Genomic DNA, 16,633 nt, shown 5'->3' with positions numbered 1-16,633 from the left:
CAGCAACGTTGTCCTTATAAAACCTGGCAAATGTGCACGGAGAACCCCAGGTAGCGGCAGTGCATATGTCCGCCAAGGAGACTCTTCTAAAAGCAGCCCAAGACGATGAGATGGCTCTAGTGGAATGACAAATTAGACCCGAGGGCAATGGTCTCCCCGCTGCCTTGTAAGCCAGTATAATAGTCTCAACTATCCAGTTCGACAATCTCTGTTTCAACACTGGAGCACCTTTCTTCACACCACCATAGCAGACAAACAACTGGTCTGAACGTCTAAATTGAGCAGTAGTGCCTACATAACACTTCAACGCACAAACGGGACACAAAAGGTGATTGCTCAAATCAGACCCTGAATAAGTCTGAAAAGAGGCCAGTTCAGTGTACTGATTTATGAACTGAGGGAGGAGAACTTTCGGAAAAAAAGATGGATTGGGTCGTAGGACCACCCCGGAGTTATCTGGCAACCTACACAAGCATAACTCACTAACAGATAGAGCATGCAACTCACCAACTCGTTTCGCAGAAGCAACAGCCAACAAAAAAGCAGTCGTCGAGGATATCCATTTGATGTCATTGCTTTGCAAGGGCTCAAATTGGGATGAGCAAAGAAACGAAAGCACGAGTGGTAGATCCCACACCGGAAAATTAGGATTCCAAGCAGGCTTTAGACGGCGTGCACCCATCAGAAAGCTGCAGACAAGATTGTGAGATCCAAGAGAAGATCCCTCGATCGGAATATGATATGCTGAAATCGCAGCAACATACACTTTCAACGTGGAAGCTGCTTTGCCCTCTTCCAGTAAACGTTGAAGAAATCTCAAGACACTCGGAATGACACATGTTGCGTGATTAAGCGCATGCTCCTCACACCAAGCAGAGAAAAGCTTCCAACATGAAGCATAAATCTGCCGTGTGGAAGAAGCCCTAGCGTTGGAGATAGTGTGAATAACTGCAGGGTCGCAATGCTCCAGAGAAGGATTTTTTCCCAACGGCCACACCCAAAGCTGCAGACAAGCTGGGTCTGGGTGCCAGATGCTGGCCTCCAGCTGGGAGAGGAGGGAGCTGCCACAGATTGCCTGTCAGAAGTCTCAGTAACAAAGGAAACCATGGTCTGGTTGGCCATCGTGGTGCCACAAGTAGCACTCTGTGAGATCCTGTTGAGAGTCTCCCTTAACCATTCGTGAGACTGGGGACTGGACACTTCTGTCTTTGCGAACCATAAGTGACAGTGAGTGGTCTACTCTGAAGCAAAAAGATCCACCTCTGCCCTTCCAAACCATAACCAGATCTCCTGCACTACCTCTGGATGAAGCCTCCATTCCCCTGGATGTAATCGATCCCTGGAAAGTGCATCTGCTGTCTGGTTGCATGCTCCCGAAATATTAATTCCCCTCAGTGAAGCGAGTCGTGGCTGACACCATGTCAGGATCTTGTGAGTAAGCTGTAGAGACCTGCGGGATTTTGTGCCCCCCTGGTGGTTCACATGGAACACTGTTGTGGTATTGTCGGACCGAACAAGAACATGACGGCCTCCCAGGGCTGGCAAGAAATACTTTAGAGCCATGAACACTGCACGTAGTTCCACCAGGTTGAGATGTTCTTTGGCCTGAGTAGGTGTCCATCACCCACAAATACCCCTCTGATTCCAAGTTGCCCCCCAACCTGTGAGGGAAGCATCAGTTGTGACTAACTCCCGTCGAGAGGGGACAAAACCCAGGGATACTCCTGCAGAAACTCTACCTGTCTCCACCGCCTCAACGCACGTATGGAACTGAGAGAAATTACAATCAGTCGATAGAGATGTCGGGTGGGATTGAGTCGTAGACTGTTGTTCCATAGCTGGAGTGGTCTGAGGTGGAGTAAACCAAGGGGAATCACCACTGTAGCAGCCGTTAACTTCCATATTAGTCGTAGGACCGTCCAGTAATGCAAAGACATACCCAGCCAAAAGAGAGTCAAGAGTTGCAGAATGTTTGTCACGCATTCCTGAGACAGGGAGGCAGACATTAGGGGGGAATTTAGAGTCATTCCTATTAACGTTGTGGTCTGTGCTGGAATCAGACAGCTCTTTTTCTTGTTCACAGAAAAACCCAACTTCTGCACGTGTCTCAAAAGCAGTTTGGAGTTTTGCTCGGCCTGCTGTTTTGTGGGGGCAGAATACGCATGCCTCACATCCAAAGAGGAGACAGAGCTGTGCTCACACACCTTGTGAAGACTCGGGGAGCAAGGGAAGGCTGAAAGGTAGAACTTTGAACTGATAGGCTTGATTCTGGAAACTGAAACGCAGAAACATTCTGTGATGAACAGCAATTGGGACGTGAAAATATGCATCTTTTAGGTCGACACTCAAAAACCAATCATCTGCTGCCACAGACCGAAGAACGTCGGCTGTGCGCAGCATTCAAAAAGGAAGGACCTTCAGGAACAAATTCAGATGCCTCAAATTGAGAATTGGGCGGAAACCAACAAGAAAATATGTTGAATAGAACCCGTCTCCCTGAACGAGGGGATTAACTTTTTCTATGGCTCCCTTCTCTAACAGTGAATTAATTTCCAGAGAGAGAGCCATTGATCGAACTGCGTCTCTGACAACCATTGGAACAATTCTTGAAAATCTGGGAGGCCGGCGTTGAAACTGTAGAAAATATCCCCAGGGGTCCACTGTGTTGGTTTTCCAGTACTCTAACTCTTCTATCGAAAAACGATCGCCCGCCGGCCTGAATGTCTCAGGCTTTGTGTGTGCGACTTTTAGTGATTGTGGGGGGACGCTGAAGGGGGCCTCCAGGCAGCTGTCGTTGAGGTGGCCGAGAAACTCTTGTATCTTCAGTAACACAAGGCTTTTGATGGGGCTGTGACTGAGGTGTAGCGTGTTGGCGGAAAGGGTGGTCCATTGCGGCATAGCAATGACGATTCTGAACTGCTGGCATCTTAAATGTAGAGTTGCACTGCACCTGCGTCAGTTGGTGAGTGGCCTCAGACAGCTTTACCCTGTTTTTCAACAGTTCTGGAATAATAGGTACAAAAAGATGCCCAGGAACAAAAGGAAGATCTCTCAAGTTTTTCTTACAGTCCTCAGGTAGTCGTGCTTGGGCAAGCCACACTTGGCGGCGGGCTGCCAGGGTTACATGGCCCATAGCCAAAAGAGCCGTTTGCAGGAACTGTGAAATCGAGGGATAAACATTTGCTGGTTCAGCAAATCAGAGTACTGGTGGCAGCAAGAAGTAATTGAGAGATTGTGTTTTCTGTACGAGTTATGTAGGAAACAGACTCACGCCTTTTTCAGTAATGAATCTGTGCAACCACATTGCGCACTAGGACATCACACATAGGGCCTCGTCAGGAGACACCCCCAAGGCTGCAACAGGCTGCTCTATTTCTGGAGCACGACCCATCCCAATAAAATCGGCTTCAGCCATAGATGCTAGCTTCCGAGCAATCTTTCAGCGCCGTTTAGGTGGACCAGAACCTGTGAGAGCATTTGAAAATTCAATTATAAAATCTTTACATGGTGGCATAGCAAAAGAAGTCACAGCTGTAGGCTGTCTGAAAAAAAATATTGGTTTGAGCAGATTGGGCAGGTGATTCATCGAGTCCTAGACGAGCATTTGCTATGCGAAGCATGGCCAAAGTATCGTCAGAAGAAGACTGGACCTGTCCAGATGACTGAACTGACACCTCACTAGACCCCTCTGCTGCTGGATGACTAGTGAAAACAACCCGAGGTGAAGGTTGCACAGCAACGCCCATAGTTCCCCCATGATCATTAAAAAAGGAATCAGAAGCACTCGTAGAAAGCATATCCAAGTCAGAAAAACAAGGAGAATCAAGAGATTCCTGCCCAGCTCCTTGATTCTGAACATTCTCATCCACCTGTGTTGTCTTCGCAGGAGTGACACGTGTGACAGGTTGAAGTGAATGAAGCAGGCATTTCAGTTCCGCCATTTTTGAAGAAAGCACAGAAACCGTCTTAGAAAGTGAATCTTCTTCCACACGCGAATGTTCGTCACTTCGCGATGTGACCTTCTTCTTCTTAGATAGGAGAAGAGCGCCGGCTGCAGCAGACGCCTTGTGTTTTTGAGAGCGCAGAAGGGCTACATCCAACTGAACGAGTTTCACGGTTGAATTAGGATGTAACTCAGCAAGACGGAGCCGTCGTTCCGACATAGGTAAGAGACTGCAGTGCAGACACGGTTCCGTGAGAGCTTCTCTCAGATGTTGAACACCCAAACTCGACGGGCAGATGTCGTGACTGTCATCCAGGAGAAGATTAGTAGGGCACAGCTTACAAGTCAATGGAAAGCCAGTGGCAATCGACCTGTGAGCCATAGTTCCTCAGATAGCAACGGGTTTAAGTCAATCAAAGAGATGGTAATTACACAACAAGACTAAAAAAGCTCAAAGAAAATACGATTCCTCCAGATAAAACTGACAGGTAATGCCAACAAAAAACTCACAACAAGAAAGATATATCTAAAATGGCCAATGGATTGAACCAAGAGGCACAGTGTATAGCATAAATTCAAGGAAAAGCACTCAAAACAATGGAATATATAATGATTACATTAATGGGAGACCGCTAACTTATAAGCGTGGATAACACCAGCCACCGGATCGCACCGAGAGGCACAAGGTGCTACTGACAAAAAATAATGAAACTGAAACCTCACCAAAAATGCTGCTGAAATGTTCCAAATACTTTGAAAAGGCATAGAAGCACACTGACACAGCTTGTGAGGACGATATCTCGCTGCTCTTTTAAGCTGCACTTGACAGCGCGAATATAACCAGGCGAGAAAGCGAAAGAGGGGAGTGCTGAGTTACTGTGGCTTATAACACTCCAGAGCTCAGCATACGTCACTACGTGACTTTGTTGTACGGTGGGCGAGAGAGCTCAACGCGCTGCAAATAGAAAAAACACCTGCAAATTAAGAAAACAACTTCATCAATTTGACAACACATGCGATGCAAATGCTCACAACACAACCAAATAAAGAAACGCACTGCAAATACTCACAAAACAACCAAACAAATAAACATGCTGCAAATAAAATTCTTTATTTGGTTGTGTTGTGAGCATTTGCAGCACCTGCTGTCAAACTGATGAAGATGTTTTCTTGATTTGCTGGTGCTTTTTCTATTTGTATGTGCTTTCTGAAGTTGGCGCTGCGATAATCGAAAGTATTCATACTGCCTCTGGCGGTCAGTAGGAATGAAACAAAACCAAAATGATGTAGTAGTTACTATTAAGAGCCTGATTGCTGTGAGTGTTTTGTGTGTGTTTGCAGGCAACAGAAGAAAGGATTGACCTAATGAAAAGGACAGTCGCTGAGATTCAAAACTGTAAGGATGGCCTGTGTCTTCCTGACAAAGCTGAAAACACACTCGTAGTGTTCAAAAAAGCAGAACGTCTACAGAAACAACTGCTGGAACTTGAACAGGTGTACATATATACTGTATGCACACACAAGCATGCAAACACAATTCACACAATGCTCAGTATTATGTTTGTCTCCTCTCAGCTGGCACTAGAATGCTCGATTGAGGTACAGGAGACATCTGTCCCACCTCTCTGTGTCACACCCCTCAATGCTCCACCCCTCAATGCTCCACCCCTCACTGCCCCAACCCTCAGTGTTCCACCCACAATTACTGAGGAAGACACACAGGTTAGCCGAAATATTATGTTAGAATTATGTTAATCAAGAGGCAGTAATTACATATTGATCATAATATGTGTGTGCAGGAGAGTGGTCAGATTCAGATTGTGCACGTAGAGGAGGACGTATTGAAAAAGTCAGGAGCAACGCTGATGACGGTGGAGCAATCCACACCGGAGCAGAGACTTATTTCTGATAAAAGCAGCCACACCCTCACAGAAACACAGGTATGAGAATTAAGAAATAAGGTGCAGTATATAGACATGGCTTAAGGCTTTGTTGGGCACAGCATGCATAGTTCTTTATTGCTTTCATAAAACGGTTACTTCAAAACAAAAATAGAAAAAGAAAAAAATTCAGCACTGATAGCCTTGTATGCAGCGCTGTCGCACTATGGGCATCCCATGTTCGAATCCCAACTCGTGGACCTTTCCCGATCCTGACCCCACTTCGCTTCCTGTCAGTTCTGATCTTGCAAAAAATTCCAAAAAAATAAAATAAATAAATAGTCTGGGCATGTTCATTTTATATTGCTTATTTTAAAGTATCTTTTTAAAAGTATCTTTTACATATGGTAAGAAACCCTAATACTGAAAATAATCATATTCTTGTTGGTATTTCCATGTATTTTTTTAAATGTTAAGTTTAAAATAATTTACTTTATCTTTTTAGATGTTCATTTCTATGTATATAAATACACAAATAAGCAGTTAGAAAGCCAAGGCTGAATTAATTTGATCAAAAATACATTAAAAACAGTAATATTGTGAAATATTATTATAATTTGAAATAACCCTGTTTTAATGTATTTAAAAATTTATATTTATTCATATAAATCAATGTATTTAATTATTCCTGTGATGGGAAAGCTGAATTTTCAGTAGCCATTTTTTTATTCCTCAGTGTCATATTATCCTTCATAAATTATTTTAATATGCTGATTTTGGTGCTCAAGAAACATATCCTGTTATTATCAATATTGAAAATAGTTGTGCTACTAAATTTCTTTTCATGATTTTTAGAAAAAGAAAAAGTACAAAAGAACATTTGTTAAACATCATAACCATATTTGCTTTTATAAATGTTTTTATTGTCACTTTTAGTAAAAAAAAAACAACTTAATGGTTCATATTCTCAAACAAGTACTAAAATACAGATCTTTAGCATTTCTGGTACAGCCAAATGCAAAAGCTGTAGTTCTGCTGGCTTCACACACTTGATGTTATTAACCTAGACAGTTTTAAAACTGGTGGTGGTGGTGGTGATGGTGCAGTGGATAAGACACATGCCTTTGGTGTGAGAGACCCGGGTTCGAATCCACTGTGAGACACCAATGTGTCCCTGAGCAAGACACTTAACTCCTAGTTGCTCCAGAGGCGTGCGACCTCTGACATATATAGCAATTGTAAGTCTCTTTGGATAAAAGCGTCAGCTAAATGAATAAATGTAAATGTAAAACAGGATTAGCATAATTCCTTTTTATTCGCATATTTGTGAGGTTAATAACATCAAGTGCAGCACATGACATGTCTGCTGTCTTGTCTATCTGTGGAAACCTCTCCATATCACTCCAGCTGACGCTATGTGTGTCTGTGTGGTTGCATGGTTGTGTTTGTGCCTGCTGCTGTGCATGTGTGTCTCTGATGTGATGGGACAGCAGGAGTCTGAGGAAGAGGAGGAGCTCTGTGAGGATCCAGGAGATGGAACGGAAGATGCTTCTGATGAAGACTATGAAGATTGCATTAAAAATGAGGATGAGGAGACAAGAGGAAGATCGCCGACCTCTCTGAATTCTGAGGCTTCCTTCAGCATGACTGTGGAGGTAATGCAGGGGGATCAGAGACTTCAGCCCTGGACACCTCCTGATGTTTCCTCTGCATGTTTTCTACATGCTTACTCTTTCCATCATATGCTTCATAGTTTTTCCACCATTTGACTTAACTCTGTTCTTCTTGGATCTTTCATCCTGTTATGTACTTTACTACATTTATCGTCACCCTCCTCATCTTCACAAAGTCGTTGTTTCTTCTTCTTCACTTCTAAGTTTTGTTTTTCTTTCTTTCTGAACACAGTGCAGTTTGATTATATTAGCTTGTTTTTCCTCGTCCTCTAGGAGGCAGTATGACTTCATTCTTTCATTGAGTTTGTATTTACTATTTTTCAGATACTCCCTGTTCTGTCTAAAATGTATTAAATATATTTACAGAGATTGTTTAAATCTGTATTTTAACAATACCATGATTCTGTCATGTATAAGAGGTGTTCATAGGCATAATATAGAGAATTCTTATCCATTGACAAATAACTATAATATTGCACAACATATTGGGCTTTATAAATTTGTTTTGCAAATTTACAGTTTGAGACTAGACTTAATCTGTATTTGAATAACCAATCACGGTTGACATTAATGTGTGTTTTGTTTGTTTGTTTTTTGTGCAGGACACAGTTTCTGCAGACGTGGTTTCTCCTACAGAACAGATTTTGGAGCAAGCAGAAGCAGCAGACTCAAAGGTAACACTAGACTTCTACAGTAATGGCCGGTCTTTATTTGATCACATTAATCTGTATGTGGAGTGTATTAAGGGGCAAAATTATTGCTGCCTTGCAAACTCCGAAAAAGACAGTGTGTCAATTTTTTGTTCTTTAAAAGGTGCTAAGTGGCCACTTAAATCTCTAGACCACTTAAAGCATTTTTAACGTTTTGTAGTCTTTTGGAACTACAAAAAGAAATCATATCAGATATCATATCAGAGTTTGTAAAGAATAACTTCTTTTTTCCCTGTGTTTGCAGGTAGAAGTAGATACCTCTGTGGCCTCAGGAACAGGTGTGTCAGAAGCTTTATCTGAAGCAGATGCCACAGTGGAAAGCCAGTCTCTCCCTGCAGACATGGTAACCAATACCTCCTCTGTTACAGAGATCCCCACGTCCCCTTCCAGAGTCCAGCTGAGGTGTTTGGTCTCCTAGTTGTAGTTCTCTCCCTACAGAACCTCCATGTCTTAACTCCCACCTCTACAACCCCTAGATGTAGATGTTTCTAGAGCTAGAACTCTTCCCAGTGCATTTACATGGCAGATGTGTAAAAAAAAAAAAAAGACTTCTGAGGAGAAATTCTCTTAAAATAGTTCAGAATTGAGTTCACAATAATGAAACGAGGGTAAAATTAAGCTAAATAGTTTTATATAACAAATTTTATAACAAATCATTGTATAAAAGGACTTAAAGCAACTTCCTGAGGAGTTTATGCAGAGGAGATATTCTCTTTGCATAATATCGATGTTTACATGTTACACCGTGTTTATACCGGACGTGTGCGGTGTTGCACAATAAAACTGGATCCCATTATAATCAACTACAGTATGAAGATGCTTTCACACTTACCGTTGCTCAATTGAATTTTGCACAATAAACTATTCTGCCAGCTAGCAAACAAACCAAGCCTAAACAATTGATTTCTAAACAGATGTTTTCTTCATCTGGTTATAGTATTGAAGTGTAGTGTTATGAAAAATGGCTGTATAGACACTGCCAGAATGAGCACTTCATTGTGGAGCTGTTTGCTCTTTTGCAATGCTGTAAATCTCCGGCCACACAGAAGTCACTGCCAAACCAAGAGGCTTGCTATTAGTTGGTGTTACGAATTGTAAAAGTTCACCAAATCTGATCCTGACGTGAAATTCACTTTGACATTAAGGAAATTTGTTTTTGCCACCAAAAGCCCATCAGGCAAAATTCTTCACTGTGCTGACTGTAGTAGAAATTTCACCCACACTTCAAAACCACTATTTTTTATATGCTGCACAGTTACTCCTGCCAGTTTTATCAGATATAAAGCTATTTTATTTACAAATATCATTATACACTACCAGTCAAAATTTTGGACACATATACTTTTCATTACTTTTTCATTATTACTATTTTGAATGAATGATGCATTTATATAGCGCTTTTATTGTGTATTGCCGTACACCCAAAGCGCTTTACAATCATGTGGGCAGCATCCACTTGGATGATTACAACGGCACCAGTACACTCACCACACACCAGCTACAGGCGGAGAGGAGAGAGTGATTTTCCACATTTAAGTGTAATTATTGTGTTAAATGTCCAAGAAAGCAGGAAAATCAGTGTATTTGTTCATTTCATGGTATCTTTTCCTTGACTTTTAGCTACAAAATACAATACTATGATACCAAAAAGATCCTAAAATCTTTTATATGGCATGTATTTTTTTGTTTTTTGTATAGCAGTGTGTTTTCTTTTTTCCAAATGCAAGATAAGATGGTTACTCTGAGAGGATTGTTGAACAGATTTTGTTTCGTGGAGTGAAACAATGTAACGTGAACATTAAAAATCAGTTAATCGATGGCTGCTCACTCTGCACAGTTATGTTTAAGTGCATGTGTATTATGATTAATTTATTGTTTTTCATGAACGATTGTTGTTTACATGACACATTTTTTAAAAGTAAGCTTTTCCTGCTCAAGAATATAAGAATCGCAGTATATATTTTGTTATTTATATTTAATATTTTATCTTTTTGTGCCATGTAAACGCACTGACTCTTATACGCACCTGTGCATGTTCTCCTGATCTCTCCCTCTGATTCCTCCTGTGTGAACAATATCATGCTCCTTTAAAGTCTGAAAAGAAAATAAATTCCAACAAAAAATTCACACTTGCTTGTCTCTCTCTTTCTCTGTCTGTGTCAGGAGCAGGGTGCATGGAGGGGGGAACAGACGCCGCACACCACTGACACACTGACACTGACACACGTGACACTCATAGACAACACACAGAAACATTCAGAGTCACAAGCCCCACCCACAGAAACAAAAGACATGTTGACCTTATCTAATGTCATGACCTCCGATAAAGGGCTGGATGATTCCTTAGAAAAACTTGAAGTAGTTTCAGAAATACATTCCACATTCAATCAACAGGCTCACTTAGAGAAACCCACCTTTGTGCCTCAGAGCCTGAGCTCCACAAAACCCACAAATACACTATCAGCCAAATCACCAGAGCAACATTTACACACTCCGACACACACTCCATCAAATGCAGAAGACGACACACACACACCAGTTACAGTCAAGTCCTGCCTGGAGAGGACAGAGCCATTGTCTGCGAGTGCATCTTTGGTAAGCACAGATGCTGATAGTGAATCTCATCCCACTGACTCACACTTTACACATCAACTCACTCACCCGCTGACTTCAAACTGTAGTAAATCTGAGAGTGTGTTGCATTTTATCTGCACATTTCTCTTTGCTCGCTCAAAAGAGAAATATTTCTGTCTTACACTAGAATAGCCTACTCAGTGCTATTCTTGCAGTCTGAGGTCTCAAAGATTGGATTCAGTAACAGGAATTTACCTTTGCAACTAGGTGATTCCTTAAAAATAATCTTTCATTAATCATTAATTGTTGGTTATTAATAATTAACAGCTCGATATGTACTCTTATTAATATTTGGTATTATTACTATGTGTTAAACAAGTCCTGCACAGTCAGGAATCCATATACATTTGCTGCATATGCATTTGTGTTTTTCTGCAAATGTCCACATATGTTAATCTTTTTTTTCTTCAAAAAGTCTCAAATGAGTTTATGATCATTTCACTCTCTGATTGTTACAAGTGAGCAGGCCATTTTGTTGCTGCTGTGCCTTTAATGTGCCTTTAATATAAATACTTTCTTTGCATATAATTTGAGCTAAAGTTAAAAAATAAACCACTATCATTAGTCCTTAGTCCTTCTGGTATTTACAATAGAAATCATACTTCCTCATTAGCTTACCCACAGAATAGGCGTTGATGTAAATAAGGGCAATCCAGTGTTGAAATATGTCTGTCTGACGTCAGAAGGTTAGTCATCTTGCATATTAGTTTTTAATAAAAAGTCTCTGTTGACTGGAAAGGAAGTTTGGATTTCTGAAAGTATGTTTTCATAGGACAAAAAAAAAATCACGAAACGATTTTGATAAAATATGACCCAGGACTATAACCACCAAAGACACTGAAGGGAACACATTCCCAGTATAGGTTATGGTGGCTGATTCTTAAATTATTATATTAGGTCCCGTCTAATCTTTGTGGCTATATTTCTGATATATGGAAGTAAAATCTATGAATTGCAGTTATTCCAAAAAGTTAAGATATTCTGTGACATCTGAGAAGGACAAAAGCAGCATTTTCTCAAAAGCTAGAAAGAAGTGAATTGTAATGGAATAGAATAAAGGATGAAAAATTATCTGGGCCATTTGAGCCTGAGCAAGGCAAAAGTATAGTTCCTCCTTAATGTGTGTGTGAGTGTGCTCCTTGTCACACAAGCTGCCCTTGAAAGTGACGACATTCCAGGAAGTAGTTGTAGCCGAAGGTGGGTAGAGAAAACCAGGGACAGACAGAGAGAGAGAGAGAGAGAGAGAAGCTACATGACAAATGACTGGTATGAAAGCTGAGACAGTTTATTGAGAGAAAGACTGGACCAGGGGGCAGAGAAACAAACAAAAGGGTTAAACCTGTGTGAGCAGAAACTGAGAGAGAAAGTAAGCAGAGTGTGTGAGAGTGTGAAAGTTTGCTTGTCTCTTGGTCAGAGGACACACCCAGTGTGTGTTTGTGAGTTTGTACTGCTGTGTACTCACTGTTTCTGCTGCAGTCAGCCAGAGCAGGTGTGCTGTCTCTCTCTCTCTCTCTCTCTCTCTCTCTCTCACTCTCTCTCTCACTCTCTCAGTACACCTGTCTTTACCTTTACCTGTCTTCTTCTATTATACTTCCCCTGCCTCGTGATTTTCTATTCTCTCTTCATGAACATCTGGCTCTGAGCTGCTGTTGTGTATGATTGTCCAGGCCGCAGGTGAAGCCGGGGGCTCGGGTGGATGGTTGTCCGGTGACAGACTGCTCCATGCCTGCCGTGAGAGGGCCGAGCAACTAGAGGTGTGTCTGGAGAGAGCACAGGTCAGTCTGGAGGGGTCAAGACAGCAAGCACAGGACGCAGCCATGCAGCACAGCATTAAACATCAACTTCACAACTGCCAGGTGATCTCACACACACACATATATATCTGCATTTCAAAGGTCAAGGAAATGTTAAACTATAGCATGCAGAATATGGCATTAATATGTGCTTTATAAGTATTATTATATGACCAGTATGCTAGTAATATGTATGCTAATAAGCAAGAGAATTGGTCTATAAAATAAAGTGTTACCGCTAAAACCATTTGAAATAAAATAAAAGTTAACTCAAATAAAATATAAAAACTTCAGCCAAGGCAACGTTTCTTTAAATGAATTTACTAAATTAATGTACTAAAATGACTAAAACTGAAATAAAAATGACTAAAATCTATTGACATTTTGAAATAAAAAAATAAACATTTCAAAACACACACATATACCCTCTGCCTTGTTGCTGCTGCTGACTCAGCAGAGCAGGAAGTGCTCAGAGCTGAGATCTGTCACACATTGAGTCTGGTTATATATTTGGCTCTGTTCAAAGTAAACCTGCCATGAGTATTACAGACCAATCTGACACTATCATACTATCTTTTTCAAATGTTTCTGTCTGTAAAAAAGTTCTATAAAACTTTAAAAGACATCATTATCAGTTTCTGTAGACATCAGTTCTCTCCTGTATAATCAAGACTTTCTCTTTTTCTTTGTGCCTTGCTCCTTCATTGTCTGTCTTTTTCTGCAGTGTTTTACAACTGTAAACTCTTTTATTGCTTGGAGATCTAAGTGTTTGCCAATGGCAGTAATCGCAGGTCACAAGCTCAGATCTCATGATGTACAATTAAACACAATACAGTCTTTATGATTGATAGACTGTCAAAATTGATTTCAACTTAGAATTTTGGTTAGACTGAAAATGTATTATTTGTTTAGAATAATAGTTACAGTGTACAAAAATACTGATTGGCTGAAATACAATCAGGAGCAGATTAGATTAGATTAGATTGGTTTCAGTGATTGTGGAAACAAAATAATTATTTTGTTTGTCTTATTTAATGATGGATAACTGCTTTTGCTCTTAATGCTAAATCACTGCAGGTAAATCTTAGTTAAATGCTTATTTGTGTGTTTATAAGCATTGGAAATGCAAGTGTACAGTAAGTGAGTGAGTGGACAGTACTGTACATCATGGCTCGATGAACCAAATAATATTAGTCTGTTATTTATTTTTTCGGGTGGAGTGAAGACATATCAATACCTGCTTCTTTCTTTCCTTTCTCTTTCAGCCTAGTTTATTCCCTTTTAAACACACATACATGTTATACACATGACATGCATGAGCATCTCTGTAAACCCACACAGCACTGCATTTCCGATGCATCATGAATTTCAACTTCTCTTTTCTTAAGGAAACTCTCTATGCAGATATTTCAGTTATTGAGTGCTCACTTTCATTTAAAGTTATTTGAGGAGAAAGATAGCTTATCTGTCAAGTGCTGATGCAATATGTTTTCTACCAATTCCTTGTAAGTTTCCCATTTAAATCTAATAATTTAGCCTGTCAGATCTTTTTAAGTGTGCCATAAAGCCTAAAAGGAACACAGATGTTTATGCTCTCCTGATTTATTGATCTTGGCATTGAACATTGTGTCTCATTGTGCTGTTTGGAGGAGGTCATGTGTCTCATTAATGCAGTTAGAGCTGATATCACTGATGAGGTTAACTGTAAGTTAGGTTCATAGCTTCTGCCTGACTAAGATGAGGTCATGCTAGGCTTTGGGTATGCAAATTTATTTTGGATTCTTTATATTTAGACATTTGACGTCATTTTAAAGTGGTTAAACCAGATATGCAGTGTTCTCATGTGTGTGTGTGTGTGTGTGTGTAACCCGACTCCTTCATCAAAGATTCAGAGATTCAGCTGAGCTCCAGCACAGTGACCTGGTAAACTGTTATAACTACCACTTCAACACACCAGCAGCCATCATATGCAGGAATCAATCAGCCTATTGAAAAATATATCATTTGCATACATTTGGTTCTGGTCAAGTAGGTGTTAAAGGGATAGTTCACCCAAAAATGTAAATTCTGTGATCATTTAAGACCTATAACCTATGGAAGTTTGTTTCCACCGAGGGGTTAAAAAATGTAAAAAGTAAATGTGAATTTTTATCTCACAACTCAGACTTTTTTCTCCTAATTATCAGCTTACATCTGAATTTTGTCTTTCTTCTCTGAAAAATAATCAGAACTGCAAGATATGAATTCTGAATTGTGAAATGTAAACTGCAAAATGAAGCTTCCATAATAGCCTGCATAACTGTCTGTGGAACACAAAATAAGATATTTTGAAGAATGTTGGTACCAAACATTGGCTTCTTTTCTTAAGACACAGAAAGACACATAATCTCAAAATTTGAGAGTGAGTAAATATTGATAGAATTCTCATTTTTTAATTAATTATCCCTTTAAGTTATGATAATTATGATCATCAAGGTCATCGTTAAGGTTTAAGCCAAATTATGTGCTGTTTGCGCTCAGTGTTTGTTGCAGGATGTACAGGTGGACAGACACTGATCGATCCCAATCGAAAGTCTGTGTGTTGGATTATTAATGAGATTTTTGTTCATATTTGTTTTTCCAAGTACAAGCGTTGTGTGAAATGTGTCAAATGGTGCATTAAACACCTGTCACCTTCCTCTCAGCCCTGCTAGTTCATTCTCTAAGGTGGACTCTGATCTTTATGGTGTTTATTACTTTTGATTGATTATATTTTCTCTATTGTGAACCTCAGCTTTAATAGGTGTTTTTTGTAACTTCTTGTTGCCGCTATGCGTGTATGCTGTGTTAGAGTGATTTAGAATTTAGTTTGAGTATGTGTTGATTTGTAATTGTGTTTTTTTTTTTTTTTCATCCATCTAGACAATTCTTGTGGAGATTGAACAGAGAATCTCCAGTCTTCCTGTGTGTGGATTGAAAGAACACGAGCAACGTGAGGCTGAATCGCTCAACACCAAACTCAAGCTGCTGAAGAACAGACTGGTGACGGTTCAATTACAGCTGCAAGAGAGACACAGCGAAGATCAGGTACACACACATACACTAATACATCCAGAATTTAGTCTATTACCAACCAAAATATGTCTGTTTTTTTATGTTGGGGACAGCATAATCCAGGTGTACTTAATGAACAGATTGCATGTGATGACAAAAAGTGATCATTAGTATGCTAATTGTGTCTGATTTTCACATTTTCTGATTCTGAGGTATTAAATCTAGAGGTGTTGCTAGTGAGAGGCTGCAAAGTGCCTGGATTTGAGCTGTGAAAATAGAGCTGTCTGAGGTGTTACTGTATGTTTCTGTCTCTCTCCGTCTGCAGGTGCATGTTGAGAGTCAGCGCCCCCGGCAAGCCAGGTTGATGCGCAGCAGCAGTGTGCAGGAGATGTTGAGTTCTTCCAAAACCAAACTGTTCAGACAGAGCAGCCTTCAACAACAAAGGGTAACACACATTCATACACACACTTAAAATATTAGTTTTTCTAACACAAAATTTGTCTCCCCAGGGTTTAACAATAAGGATTTTTTACTATATTGTTGTGGGATTCGATTTTTTTCTTGCCCTGCCAGAATTTTCACTAACTCTAACATTAACCCAGATTTTATTTTGGGGGGTTGGTAAGATTTTTAATGTTCACCAAGGCTGCTTTTATTTGATCAAAAATACAGAAAAATGCAGAAGAAAAACCGTGAAATATTACAATTTAAAATATCATGTTTTAATATATTTTAAAATGTAATTTATTCCTGTGGTGACAAAGTTGATGACAAAGCTGAATCAAAGCAGCCATTATTCCAGTCTTTAGTGTCACATGATCCTTCAGAAATCATTCAAATATTTTTGAGGAAACCATTATACATTTAGGATTCTTTGATGAATATAAAGTACAGCAGCATTTATTTGAAATAGAAATCTTTTGTAACATTATGAATGTCTTCACTGTCTCTTTTGATCAGTGTAATC

General features: G+C 40.0%; 1 protein-coding gene across 1 annotated transcript in view; it reads left to right on the top strand.

Moving 5' to 3' along the window:
- The window catches only part of LOC306882569 (uncharacterized protein), a gene marked incomplete at its 5' end in the record, with an annotated part of 103,831 nt that overhangs the window by 47,955 nt on the left and 39,243 nt on the right, over nt 1-16,633 (top strand). The window contains 10 exons of the mRNA XM_079437292.1: nt 5,285-5,437; nt 5,519-5,665; nt 5,743-5,883; nt 7,314-7,478; nt 8,099-8,170; nt 8,451-8,549; nt 10,370-10,801; nt 12,508-12,696; nt 15,535-15,699; nt 15,992-16,111. Of these exons, the coding sequence (XP_079293418.1) occupies nt 5,285-5,437; nt 5,519-5,665; nt 5,743-5,883; nt 7,314-7,478; nt 8,099-8,170; nt 8,451-8,549; nt 10,370-10,801; nt 12,508-12,696; nt 15,535-15,699; nt 15,992-16,111 (1,683 nt within the window). The remainder of the gene's footprint in view (nt 1-5,284; nt 5,438-5,518; nt 5,666-5,742; nt 5,884-7,313; nt 7,479-8,098; nt 8,171-8,450; nt 8,550-10,369; nt 10,802-12,507; nt 12,697-15,534; nt 15,700-15,991; nt 16,112-16,633) is intronic.

Source organism: Barbus barbus, assembly GCF_936440315.1.
Source record: "Barbus barbus genome assembly, chromosome: 16".
NCBI classification, from domain to species: Eukaryota; Metazoa; Chordata; class Actinopteri; order Cypriniformes; family Cyprinidae; genus Barbus; species Barbus barbus.
Note: the sequence above shows the minus strand (reverse complement) of the source record. Positions and strands in the feature narration are given on the sequence as shown.